Source organism: Globicephala melas, chromosome 16 (genome assembly GCF_963455315.2).
Source record: "Globicephala melas chromosome 16, mGloMel1.2, whole genome shotgun sequence".
NCBI classification, from domain to species: Eukaryota; Metazoa; Chordata; class Mammalia; order Artiodactyla; family Delphinidae; genus Globicephala; species Globicephala melas.
The window spans coordinates 63,679,699-63,692,006 of NC_083329.1; the positions used below are offsets into that span (position 1 = coordinate 63,679,699).

General features: G+C 39.9%; 1 protein-coding gene across 3 annotated transcripts in view; it reads right to left on the reverse strand.

Annotated features, from left to right (window-relative positions):
- Window positions 1–12,308, reverse strand: part of SIRT1 (sirtuin 1) — a 69,442-nt gene that overhangs the window by 18,162 nt on the left and 38,972 nt on the right. For 2 of the 3 annotated variants that reach the window (XM_030862386.3, XM_060285850.2), the window contains 5 exons: window positions 11,188–11,229; window positions 6,752–7,206; window positions 5,299–5,415; window positions 3,972–4,213; window positions 2,529–2,681 (listed from right to left, as the gene is read on the reverse strand). In XM_030862386.3, coding sequence (XP_030718246.1) covers window positions 2,529–2,681; window positions 3,972–4,213; window positions 5,299–5,415; window positions 6,752–7,124 — 885 coding nt within the window. In that variant the 5' untranslated portion in view covers window positions 7,125–7,206; window positions 11,188–11,229. Of the gene's footprint in view, window positions 1–2,528; window positions 2,682–3,971; window positions 4,214–5,298; window positions 5,416–6,751; window positions 7,207–11,187; window positions 11,230–12,308 lie in introns of those variants that run through there. The other variant, XM_030862387.3, reaches the window with a different exon arrangement.

The window sequence follows — 12,308 nt, forward strand, 5'->3', positions numbered from 1 at the left end:
ACTTGCACAAAACAAAATTATTTCTTTAGACAGTCCATCAATCTAAGCTAGTACCATGTATTCTGAATTGGCAGAGTTCTTCTTATAGGTATATAAATAGACCACATGATTTGAAAGTAGCTGAGGTTATCCCTTAATGGAAATTCAGGTCCACTTCACTTCTATGCTCATTAAAAAATAATCACTAATACAAAAGACCCTTTCAAATATACTAAAGTTTAGCAACAACAATTTTACAGTTTCTTTCCATAAAGCTAAACTATAGAAAAAAGACATCTAAAGTAAAATTTCTTGGGACTTCCCAGGTGGTCCAAAGGCTAAAGACTCCACGCTCCCAATGCAGGGGACCTGGGTTCGATCCCTGGTCAGGAAACCAGATCCTGCACGCCGCAACTATAAGATACCGCGTGCCGCAACTACAAGATCCCGCGCGCAGCAACTACAGACCCGGCACACCCAAATAAATAAATAAATCTTTTTTTTAAAAAAATAAAAAAGATAAAATTTCTTGGGTATGGTATAATGCATAGTTATCCCTCCATATTTGCAGGTTCCACATCCTTGGATTCAACCAACTGTAGACTGAAAATATTCAGAGAAAAAGAATTCCAGAAAGTTCCAAAAGCCAAAACTTGTATTTGCTGCACCAGCGACTATTAACATCATATAAGCATACCTCTGAGACATCATGAGTTTGGTTCCAGACCAAAGCAATAAAGTGAATTATCCCAGTAAAGTCAGTGAAACGAATTTTTTGGTTTCCCTGTACATATAAAGTTATTTTTATACTATATGGTAATCTATTAAGTATGCAATAGCAGTATGTCTCCAAAAAAAGTACATACCTTAATTAAAAATACTTTATTGCTAAAAAATGCTAATCATCATCTAAGTCCTCAGCAGTAACGAAGATCACTGATCCCAGATCACAGTAACAAATAATGAAAAAGTCTGAAATACTGTGAATGACCAAAATGTGGCACAGAGACACAAAGTGAGCAAATGCTGTTGGAAAAATGGCGCCTACAGACTCACTTGATCACAATCCCTCAAATTTGTAAAAACAAAAAAGGCCCACAGAATATGTGAAGGGCAATAAAGTGAAGCAAAATAAAACAAGGTATGCCTATACTAGGTATTATAAGTAATCTAGAGGTGATTTAAAGTATACAGGGAGGGAACTTCCCTGGTGGTCCAGTGGTTAAGAATCCACTTTCCAATGCAGGGGACATTCAATCCCTGGTCAGGGAACTAAGATTCCACATGCCGCAGGGCAACTGAGCCGCGCTCCTCAATTAGAGAAGCCCCTCACACCTCAACGAAGATCCAGCAACTAAGACCAGATGCAGCCAAAAATAAAATTCAATTAAAAAAAAAAGTATACAGGGAGGATGTGCACAGATTATATGCAAATACTATGCCATTTTATATAAGGGACTTGAGCATCCTCAGATTTTGGTATCTGAGGGATCCTGGAACTAATCCCCCTCAGATACCAAGGGAAGACTGTAACATCAAACTTTAAACTCCAGAGCAGAGCTGCCAAATAAAAACATAGTATGAATCATATACACAATTCAAATTTTCTAGTAACCACATTAACAATGTGAAATCTTCCTCATTTATAACCCAATATCAAAGTATTATTATTTACACACATAATCATTATTTATATATATATAACAGAATAGAATTTATATTTTGCATGTTTTCTATACTAGGTTTCCAAAATCTGGTATGTCTTCCACACTTACATAACATCTCAGAACACTTATGCACTCAACAGCCCCACGTGGCAAATGGCTTCTGAACTGAACAGAGGAGCACTAAAGACGCTAGAGCATAACAGATCAACCTTGACTCAAATGCAATCTAAGATTCTTCTCCACCTCTAATCACAAATTTCTCAGGCGCACCCTCGTGTGTTAAAACCTAGCTACTATAAAACATACCAGGGCTTCCCTGGTGGCGCAGTGGTTGAGAGTCCACCTGCCGATGCAGGGGACACGGGTTCGGGACACGGACTCGTGCCCCGGTCCAGAAAGATCCCACATGCCGCGGAGCAGCTGGGCCCAGTGAGCCATGGCCACTGAGCCTGTGCGTCCGGAGCCTGTGCTCCGCAATGGGAGAGGCCACAACAGTGAGAGGCCCGCGTACCGCAAAAAAAAAACATACCAAAGGCAGATGTTATAATCTTTATGATTCATAAAAAATATTCAAAATCAAAACACTGATGTTACTTTTATATGATCTACTAACCTCTAAAAAAGCCTGGACAATGTAAAGGCCATTACTGAAGTGCAAATTTGAAAAATATGCAATAGCCTCTTCTTTGAAAATAAGCTCAATCCTAAAATGAAGAAAAGCAAATGACAGTCCCTTCTGGGAAGAAGGGAATTCTGACTAAAATGACTTTATTTCAATGATTTTACTCCACCACAGTACTAATAGTCAATTTACTAGACTGCCATTTAAAACAATTTTTCATGAGAGAAGGTCAAAGAAACAACTAGAAGAGTTTGTAGTACCTTTGCAAACTTGAAGAATGGTCTTGGATCTTTTCTGAAATATTCAATGTCAAACATTGCTTGAGGATCTGGAAGGTCTGGAAAGTCTACTGCAAGGCGAGCATAAATACCATCTCTTGACCTGAAGTCAGGTATTCCACAAGAAACAGAAACCTGAAATACGCATGGCATAATTTGTACAATTAAATCTTCTACTGCTACCTTAATAATTATTAGTCCTCTTATCACACAATTAGGGAAGAGCTGAAAAATATTTTTAGTTTGAAACTTCTTTTGGGGAATGGAGATAATGCCCTACTTTAACTTCTAATAGAAATAAAACACTCAGAAAACCAGTATAATTAAATCCATCACATATTCCATTCATAATGGGGTAAAGAATTTTAAGTCAGGCTAACTTTAAACCTTTATAAGCATTTAACCAACAAATTAAAACAATACCAACTTGATTGAGAACGAAGTAAACCATTCCAAATTATTATAACTAGAAAGCAGGCAAGAATTTCTATCACAGTGAACTATTTCCAAAGAAATCCTTCTTCTGGGTTAGAGTGCTACTACTTCAAGAACGCTAAATTTCTTTATTTTCCTTAAAAAACTATGTTGTACAATATTTCAATTTTTAAGAATAGATTTAAACACTATGCTTTTTCTACAAATAAACCTTGACATTACAAATAGGGACTTCAGAAGTTATCCTTTTGTTTCACAATTTTGTCAGCATTTACTCCACTTTAGCCTCAGAGCAAAACAAACTTGCCTAAATCACATCGGGGAGCAAAGTGCAACTATTCTTCATGATCATTTAAGATTAAATAACACCCTCCCTTAACCAAAAGGTTAGAAAGCAGGACTGATTTTTCTCCAACAGCTGTCCTGGTCGCTACCATGTAACATATTCTGCATTCAACACACAATATGAAATAGCCTAAGTAACTAGTTATTTGAGACCTAAAGTGGAACAAATGAAAAATCTCAACCCACCACAATCACATCACCTTAATTTAAAATGGAGGAGAGGCAGGAATCTGTTACCTTTCCAACACTGCATTACTTGCCAACACATATTAGGCTCCCGGTTTCCCCATGAAGGTCAAACAAATAACCAATTTCTATCAGACCCTGACACACTTTAATGCAAGCAGAATTCCCTGCATCTCCTTAGAAGTTGTGGTATAATGTAGGTAAAAATCTTGCCTTAATTCCACTTACCTACTGTGCCAGTAAACAGACGTGAATCTTTTTTAAGGTTATCGAGAGGTTTTTAAAAAACTGAACCAATTTAGTAATTGCTCCTGCACTCACTTTTTAGCAGTTTCAAACACAAATGCCCATCATCATATAAGGATAAATTCTACACCAGAAAAATGTTTCTGAATTGGGCAAGGCTTAAGAAAAAACATACACCACCTCCCATACTAGTGTTTTATACATCTTACATACCCCAGCTCCAGTTAGAACTATTATTTTTTTGCACTCTTGCAGTAATTTCACAGCATCTTCAATTGTATTAATATCTTTTCTTTTTTTCCTTTTTGGTGGTTCTGAAAGGATATTAATAACAATCTGCCACAGTGTCATATCATCCAATTCAGGTGGAGGAATTGTTTCTGGTAGTAAATCTTTAAGAATCGTTCGAGGATCTGTGCCAATCATGAGATGTTGCTGAACAAAAGTATATGGACCTATATCAAGAGGGAAAAGAACTAGATCAGATCCACTTCCAAGTAATTGAAAATCTCATTTATTTTTTGAAGTAAGAAATTAGCAATGCTTAACACTGTTTTGCAGAGTAAAAATATGCACTATAAAGGTGTTTCATTCACAGCATCTTCAGATCTAACGCTATATCCCAAAGAGATTATTAGGGAGAGATCAGGAGTTGAGCCTGCCCCTAGAGCTATAAAATACCAAGTATGTATTTTAAGAGTCAAACTAATTAACTACTAGAACTAAATTTCTATGGTTAAAATCTAGAAAAATACAACATAAACATGACAGAAGTATGTACAAAAGGGTTCTACAAATCAACACAGGAAAGATCTTACCAGTCCCGAAAGCCCACACTATTTACCATTAAAGACATAAAGAAAAAAGAAAAGGAAATCTTATACACTTTACTATCTTTAAAATTTTTCCAGTAACAATCTTCAAGTTAATCTTAACCAGTCTCCCAAAATGATACATACAATGCTGATGTTCTGAGCTTTAATTCTTTACCCTGAAATTTCTTAGATCAGTTCCTAGCTTGAGAAAACCAAAAATACAGTAAATATAAACACTAAAAATGAACTAATCATTACTATGTTTAAGCAGTCAAGGCATTTTTGAAAAAACCCAGCATATTAAGAGAAAGAACATTTTGAGATGGTCATGTTACTACTTGGTATAAAAATCTGATACTGTGCTCTACTTCAAAATATTTCTCATTTCATCAAAATACTTAATAAATATTTACTGAGGACAAACTATGTGCCAGGCACTTTTCTAGGCACTGACAAAACAGTCTACAAATCAGTCAGAAATCCCTGCCCCCATGGGACTTATATTCAAGTACAGGAAACCAGCAATAAAAAAGTTACATACAGAGATTATTTTAAAACAAAAACAGCACAAAGCACTAGACTTTCCCTAAAACCAGGATGATATTAAATCTCATCAAACACCTAAGAACCTCATCACCAGGCTACAAGGGGACAGAGAAATATATTTTTTGTTGACATAAAAAGAGAATACTGAAAAAGATAGCTCTTAAACTGTGAAACCATACCTATCCGTGGTCTTGGAGTCCAGTCACTAGAACTCGCATGTGAGGCTCTATCATCCTCATCACTTTCACACGAATGGAAACCGTTGGTGATGATTTCATCACCAAACAGAAGGTTATCTGCAAAAGAAACCAAAAGTAACTCAAGGTTTCTGAAACAATCTGCATCTAAAATTATGAAGATCTATAATTATGATGCAACAATTTTCAATGATAAAACACTTAACATTCATAGTGCCTGTGTAAAGAATGCCTACTGTATCAATCTGCACCATTCACAGGAACAGTATAGCCTCATCTTTAGGGATTCTGCTCGGAATCTAAGTTTCAGTTCATCAAAATCTAGAAAAAAATTATGTCTACTTAATCAAAACACAAAAAGTAGTAACCTAGACTGAATCTATCGATCACAAATAATAGTTCATAAAACTTATCAAATAAAAATTTACCCAAAAAAGTCGTGCTAATATTACCATGGCAACTTGCACTTCTCTCATATAACACTAAACATACAAAAATACCTTTGCATTATTCGTTTCCCTTATTAAACTATGTATCTTGAAAACAGGGGTTGTTTCTCTAATCCAATCCCTAATGCACACGTTGTTGCCTTTTGATATGATCAAATGGCCCACTGACTGGATTTCTTGATACAAATATTAATAAAGACGCACATCTATCCGGATAGAAACTCTGAAACACTCAAGGATGACAAGACATATACAACTATCACATCTGCTTTACTATGCCAGAAAAATGTCAATTCGTGTTTCAGGGTTACATATACACACACAAGAAGATATTTAATCTAAGAACACGATTAGAGAAAAAATACTACTCAAAGTACTCTAAAACTACTATTACTCTCCTATGCCCACTATTAGTTGCACCACAGAGGGGTAACGTCTTTAGAAGCAACTACACTCTTTAAAATTTAAAACAAGTTTAAAAATAAAGGCCCTCCAAAAAAAAAAAAAAAACACACACACACAAATTGCACAGGTGTCAGTTTGCAAAGGCAACTGCAAAAGGTTGGTGCAAGGGACAGTCAAAAAGTTTCATGTTTAAGTGTGCGGGGGTGGGGGGTGGGCGGAAAAGCAAGACATTTAACAAAAGCAATACGTTAAAAGAGTAGGAGGGGAGAGAAACTTTTTTTTAAACCAGCTGCGAGGCTAGCTCGCCCCGCGGCTGCGCAAAGCGCGAGGCCACTGGGGCGGGCCGCCGGCCGAGGGAGGAGGGAGGGGAGAGAGCGAGGGAGGGAGTGAGTCCCCGGGCCGCTCCGTCAGCCGGGCCCGCAGCCCCGGAGGCGCGCAGCTAAGAAGGGCCCTAGTGGAGAGGGGGACGCCGCAGAGCCAGCCCCGAGCCCCCAGCCCGCCCGACACTCCCCCACCCCAGGAGGGGCCCCGGGAGGAGGGGGGGGGGATGCGCAGTCCCGGCCCGCCCGCGCCCTGCGCACCTCGGTACCCAATAGCCGCCGCCGCCTCTTCCTCCTCCTCGCCCTCGTCGTCGTCGTCGTCGTAGAAGTCGTCGGCCGGCGGCGCCTCCCGGGATAGGCCCTGTAAGCCCGGCCCATTGTCTCCGTCTCCGGCCGCCGCCGCCTGGGCCTCCCGCCGCAGCGCCGCCGCCGGGCAGCCGCCAGCCGCCGCCGGCAGCTCACGCTCGGGGGCCGCCCCGCCGGGCTCGCCCGGGCTCCGCCCGACGCCGGGGCCGTCTCTCCGCGGCCTCTTGCGGAGCGGCTCCCCGGTAGGAGGCGACGGGGCCTCCCTCTCAGCCGTCACTGCCGAGGGGGAGCCGCCGGGCTGAAAGGCGAGCGCCGCCTCGTCCGCCATCTTTCAACTGCCTCTCTGGCCCTCCTCCCTCGCCTCCTCTCCTCCCGCTCGACTCGCGGCACTGGCGCCCCCGCGGCTCCGGCTGCGGGAGATTTAAACCCCGTCACGTGACCCGCCCCTTTTCGCCCCCGCCCTCCCGCCGCTCCCGCCACCCACGCGGGCCGGACCACAACACGGCGGGTCACGTGGCAGGCGGAGGCGGTGTGGGCCTGGAGGAAACGCGGCCGGGGCTGCTGCGGCCCCACCCCTCGGCGGCAGGCGAGTCTTGCAGCCAAACTTGTCTTTCAAACTGTCGTCAAATCACTGCTGCCTGGTTGGGTCAAGTTTTGGTTCGTACTGCGAGTTTCCGCTTTTGCCTGAAGTGCACACCTTGCTCGCCTTACTTTGTATTTTCTGGATTTACGCTAAGGGTTAAAACTTAGTTCCTGAAAGGCGATCAGGAATGAAGCTGGCCAAGGCTCAGCTTCCTGAAATACGCTAGGTAGTCGGTCTCTTTGTTACGGTTATCAGTAGACGCAAAAGGACACAGTTAACTCTTCAACCTCCTCACCCCATTCTGACAACTCCTCTTTGCCTCCTTTTTTCTCTTTGCTTCTCTCCTGAGCCGGTTGCTTTTTCTCCCTCTCTCCATCCCTTGTAGGGTGGTGTAGGTTGTCATATCCTGAAAGGCGTGTGTCAGCTCTGGAAGGACCTTTGACGGGGGTGGGAGGGTGATCAGCCTATTTGCTTTCTGGCCCCAGCTTGGCTCCAAATGTGGGATTTACCTTCTCTGGGCTTCATGGAATTAGTATACAGGGTAAAGTGGGGCGTTATGAGGAGAACTGGACTGAGCATGACTTGGCCCCTATAAACATCTGGATTTGGGTTAGAATTTGAGGTCCTTCCCTTCTAGCGTGAGCACTTTATTTAGCTTTTCTAAACCCAATGTCCTCATCTCTAAAATGCTAATACCTATTTTGTAGGGTTGTGATGAGAAATAAGATAGCCAGATGTAAAGTGAGGGGTACATAATAGCTAAAAAATATTACTTTCCTACTTGAAGGCCCTCTACTTTACACTTTTCCTGAAATTTCCAGGACTCTGTCACTCCACATCTAGCCTTAAGTAAGGACTCATATAATACATGGCAGATCCAGAGCCAAACTTGGCAGGCATCTCTGCCTCTGGACATGGCACTTCTATCCACTTAAGGGACCTCTGTGAGTTTATAGTATATCAGTCCTTAAGCTTAAAGTGGGTTCTGCCTATACCATGGCAATTACTGTTTGAACTTAAGAAACCAACTTACGGTGTTTCTTACTTAAAAAAAAAAAGTTCTAATTTTGAAAATGTAACTCTGGGGTCCCATCTAAAGCCAAAAGTCTTTGTACCTCAAATTAAACTGAGAATCTCTCCTTACAACTGGTTGCTTCATTTCTGAAAGTGATGATCTCCTTCATCCTAGAAGCCTTGAAATCATTGAAGTGTTCCTTCAGATTGATGCCCTCTACTGAATCAGTCAGCAAATCCTGTTGTCTTTTCTTCGCTCCTACACTCTTTCCAGTTCCTAACTACATAGGCACCTCACCCTTCCTGGCTGACATACTTGGCCCTGTTTCCTCCCTACTTCATCTATCTTATCTCACAAAATATTTCATAAATTGATTCTCAGCTATGTTGGTAGGATGTAATATATAAAATGAGAGTCAGTATCCTATCAAAATAGAAAGAGAAGTCCCAGATTTTTTGAAAAAGACATTTGTAAGCTTATGGACATCCTATTATTTCATTCATTCATTTATATATGTTGTGTATAAAAGACACTTGATGGTGTTTATTAAATGCTGTGTGATCACTGTGATTACTCCTGTACTGAAAGGTCAGATGGGGCACACATGGCCGGTAGGATAAATGAGAGACAGAAATTGTATTCCAAAACAAAATGAACCCTCCTAACTAGAGTTATGGCCTTACCAGTAGTTGAAAACTACTTGCGTGAAATTCAGGTCATTCTTAGCCCCTAACCCTGGCAAATTCACATTCAGTTTTTCAAACTCCCATTAATCTGGTGTTGACCTTCTTGTAAATATTTTTAGCATTACTATTCTCTAAATTGAGCTTTTCATATTACAAAGCCACTTTTTTAAAATGAGGAAGCTCTTCAAGTTCTCATATGGAATGATCTCCAAGTTGCATAGTGCAAAATGTAGAACAGTGTGTACAGTATAGTGCTATTTGTGAAAAAATAAAAGGGGGTGTGTGGAAAGGAGACCAAATGTATGTATTTGCTTCTATACGTGCAAAATAACTCTGGAAGCACTTAAAATACATATGTTCCTGCCACGTATCTGTCATACTTTTCTGCCTGTGCCTCCTTCCCTAGAACAAGTCCTCTCTACTCCTTATTCAGTACATTAGACTCTAATGATTAGAGAGCACATTCCCTATTTCATTTGTTATTTTTCTCTGTGTGTTTTATTGACTGTCTCCCCCAACTATAGCAGGAATTTTGTTCATCTGGTTCACCTCTGTATTGTCAGCTGTCTAGTAGAGAACTGGCACATATATTTATCACATATATTTATTGAATGAAAGAATAAATGAAGAACATAAAGGAATCTTGGCACATAGGAAAACAATTATTTAATGAAGCGTGATGGGAAGCATGGATGCTTAAAAAAAATTAAAAAAAAAAAAAGGCAAGGCAAGGACATTTGGTTTGTAGCCAGCACAGTTCACATGAGAAAGTTAGTGAAACATACAATATGAGATTTCTGGTACCTTGGTTGACAGGATGAACATTGGTGCATTGGGCTGTGAGGTGTCTTCCAACACCAACAACCAAATCTCTGATTCTCCAGACAATAACTGGGTGTTCAACACTTCAACTCATTTTTGACACTGAATACTGGGAGTTGGTGAACACCCCACAGCTCAAGGTCTTAGTCTCACAGGACTGCCCCCACTTCAGATGCCAGTCACAAGTCCTAGACCTCCTGGACTTCTGACCAACTGGCTATGAATTGGGAGTTCCCATGACACTCTCCTAAAATTCCATAATTTCCTACAGTGGCTCGCAGAACTCAATAAACTCAATAAGACACATCACTTATAATTACAAAGTAAAGGTAACTTTTGTATCCTTACAAAGGATACACATGAACAGCCAGATGAAGAGGTACAAAGGCAAAGTCCACAAAGGTCCTGAGCAAAGGGGCTTCTTTCACGTGGAGTTGGGGTGCCTACCCTCCCAGCACTTCATTGTGTTCACCAGCTTGGAAGCTCTCTGAATCTCTTTGTTCAAGAGTTTTTATAGAACTTAATCTCTAGCACACCCTGCCTCTCACTCTGGAGGTCAGGAGTAGAGCTGAAAAGTTCCCATCCTCTAATCACTTGGTCTTTCTGGTGACCTGCCCATCTCAAAGCTATCTTGGGGGTCCCACCCTAAGGCCTACCTTAAGCTACCTAATTAGCATAAACTCAGGAGTGCTGGAAGGGCCTTCTTATGAATAATAAATGATGCTCCTATCACTCAGGAAACTACAAGGGTGTTAGGAGTTCTGTGTTTGGAACAGGGGACAAAAGCAAAATATTTTGTATTATACCAAAGACTGTCATAGACGTCAGACACTAGTCACTAAGATTTTTAACTTGTTTTCTAGTCCTCAGCTTTCTCTTTTTTTGTTTTGTTTTTTATTTTAATTTTTTGGCCAAGCCACACAGCTTGTGGGATCTCACTTCCCCAACCAGGGATTGAACCCAGGCCATGGCAGTGAAAGCGCAGAATCCTAACCACTAGGCCACCAGGGAACTCCCCTAGTCCTCAGCTTTCTAAGCAGACTTCAACAGTAATTTGGTTTCCCATATGGAATTTTCCACTTGGGAGAAAATGTTCAAAGAGCCAACGTTAATATTCTGGCTGACTTCACAATTCTATTTAAATAAACAAATAAATTGGCCTTATACCCTTGATATGTCTCACATGACTACAATTAGTAGGGGAGTTAGTATCAACTCTTTTTGTACTAAAATGATATTGGCAGAATGATTATTACTGTGAAAAAATACAAATACAGATTCCTACCTTACACTAGATACAAAAATAAATTCCAGGTGGACCGAAGATCTAAAGGAAAAAATACAATAAAAATATTATAAGACATTTTAGAATATTATATAACTTTGCATCAAGAAAAACCTTTTTAACTGAGACAGGAAACATTTAAAATAGATATATTTTACTATATAAAAATTGTAAATATGTTCAAATCTATTTGTAGACAGTAATATGCAAGTAAAACAATGAGGTTCCATTTTTCACTCCTCACACAAAAACAAAACAAATTTTATTTTTACCATCTATTGCTTACCAGGATATGGGGGAACTGATACTATAATACATTATTCTCATAGTGTTGGAAAGTAATCTGGAAATATTTATTAAAATTATAAATACCATACATATACCTATACATTTCAATTCAAAATCTCACTTAGCTTAAAGAAATAAAAGTGTGAATATGTAAGGCTATGAACACAAGAATGTTTATTATGGCATTAATGTTGTTGGGAAAAAAGTCCAGAAACAATCCCAATGTCTTCAACAGAAAATCTGTTGATCAAATTATGATGTATACATACTATGGCATATTATGCAACCATTAAAAAGATCTATAACTGTTGTTCTTGAGGACTGTTTATATGATACACTGGGAGTGACAAAAGTAAGTTGCACAAAAATGTGTATATTATGATCCTTTTTTATTATTTAATAAATATACCTTTTTATTATTTTAAAACCCCTATATACCTATATAGAAACCTATATACAAATATGGCTGTAGAGGCTTGGAAAAAGTATGGAAAGTTACGTATCAAAATGCTAACGTTTAAACATCCATGATGAAGTGGGTGGGAATTATTGGCAGGGTTGAAGACACCTCAAAAAATGTTTCTTGCCATAATATGTATTAAAATGAACACTTTTAAAAAATATAATTTAAAAGCAAAAGAGTAATCATTTTTTGAAACTACAACCTGAGGGCTAGGCTCTGGGTTCTGGTGGCCTCAAAAAGCCCTTCCCACCCTGTGAGGCCTGAGCCATTGGCTGACTTTCCTGTCTTACATTGCTTCTTTTTAAATTTCCTACGTATAACCACAAGTTTAGCAGATGTTATTCTTTCACAGCTTCATGTGTTCTTTTGT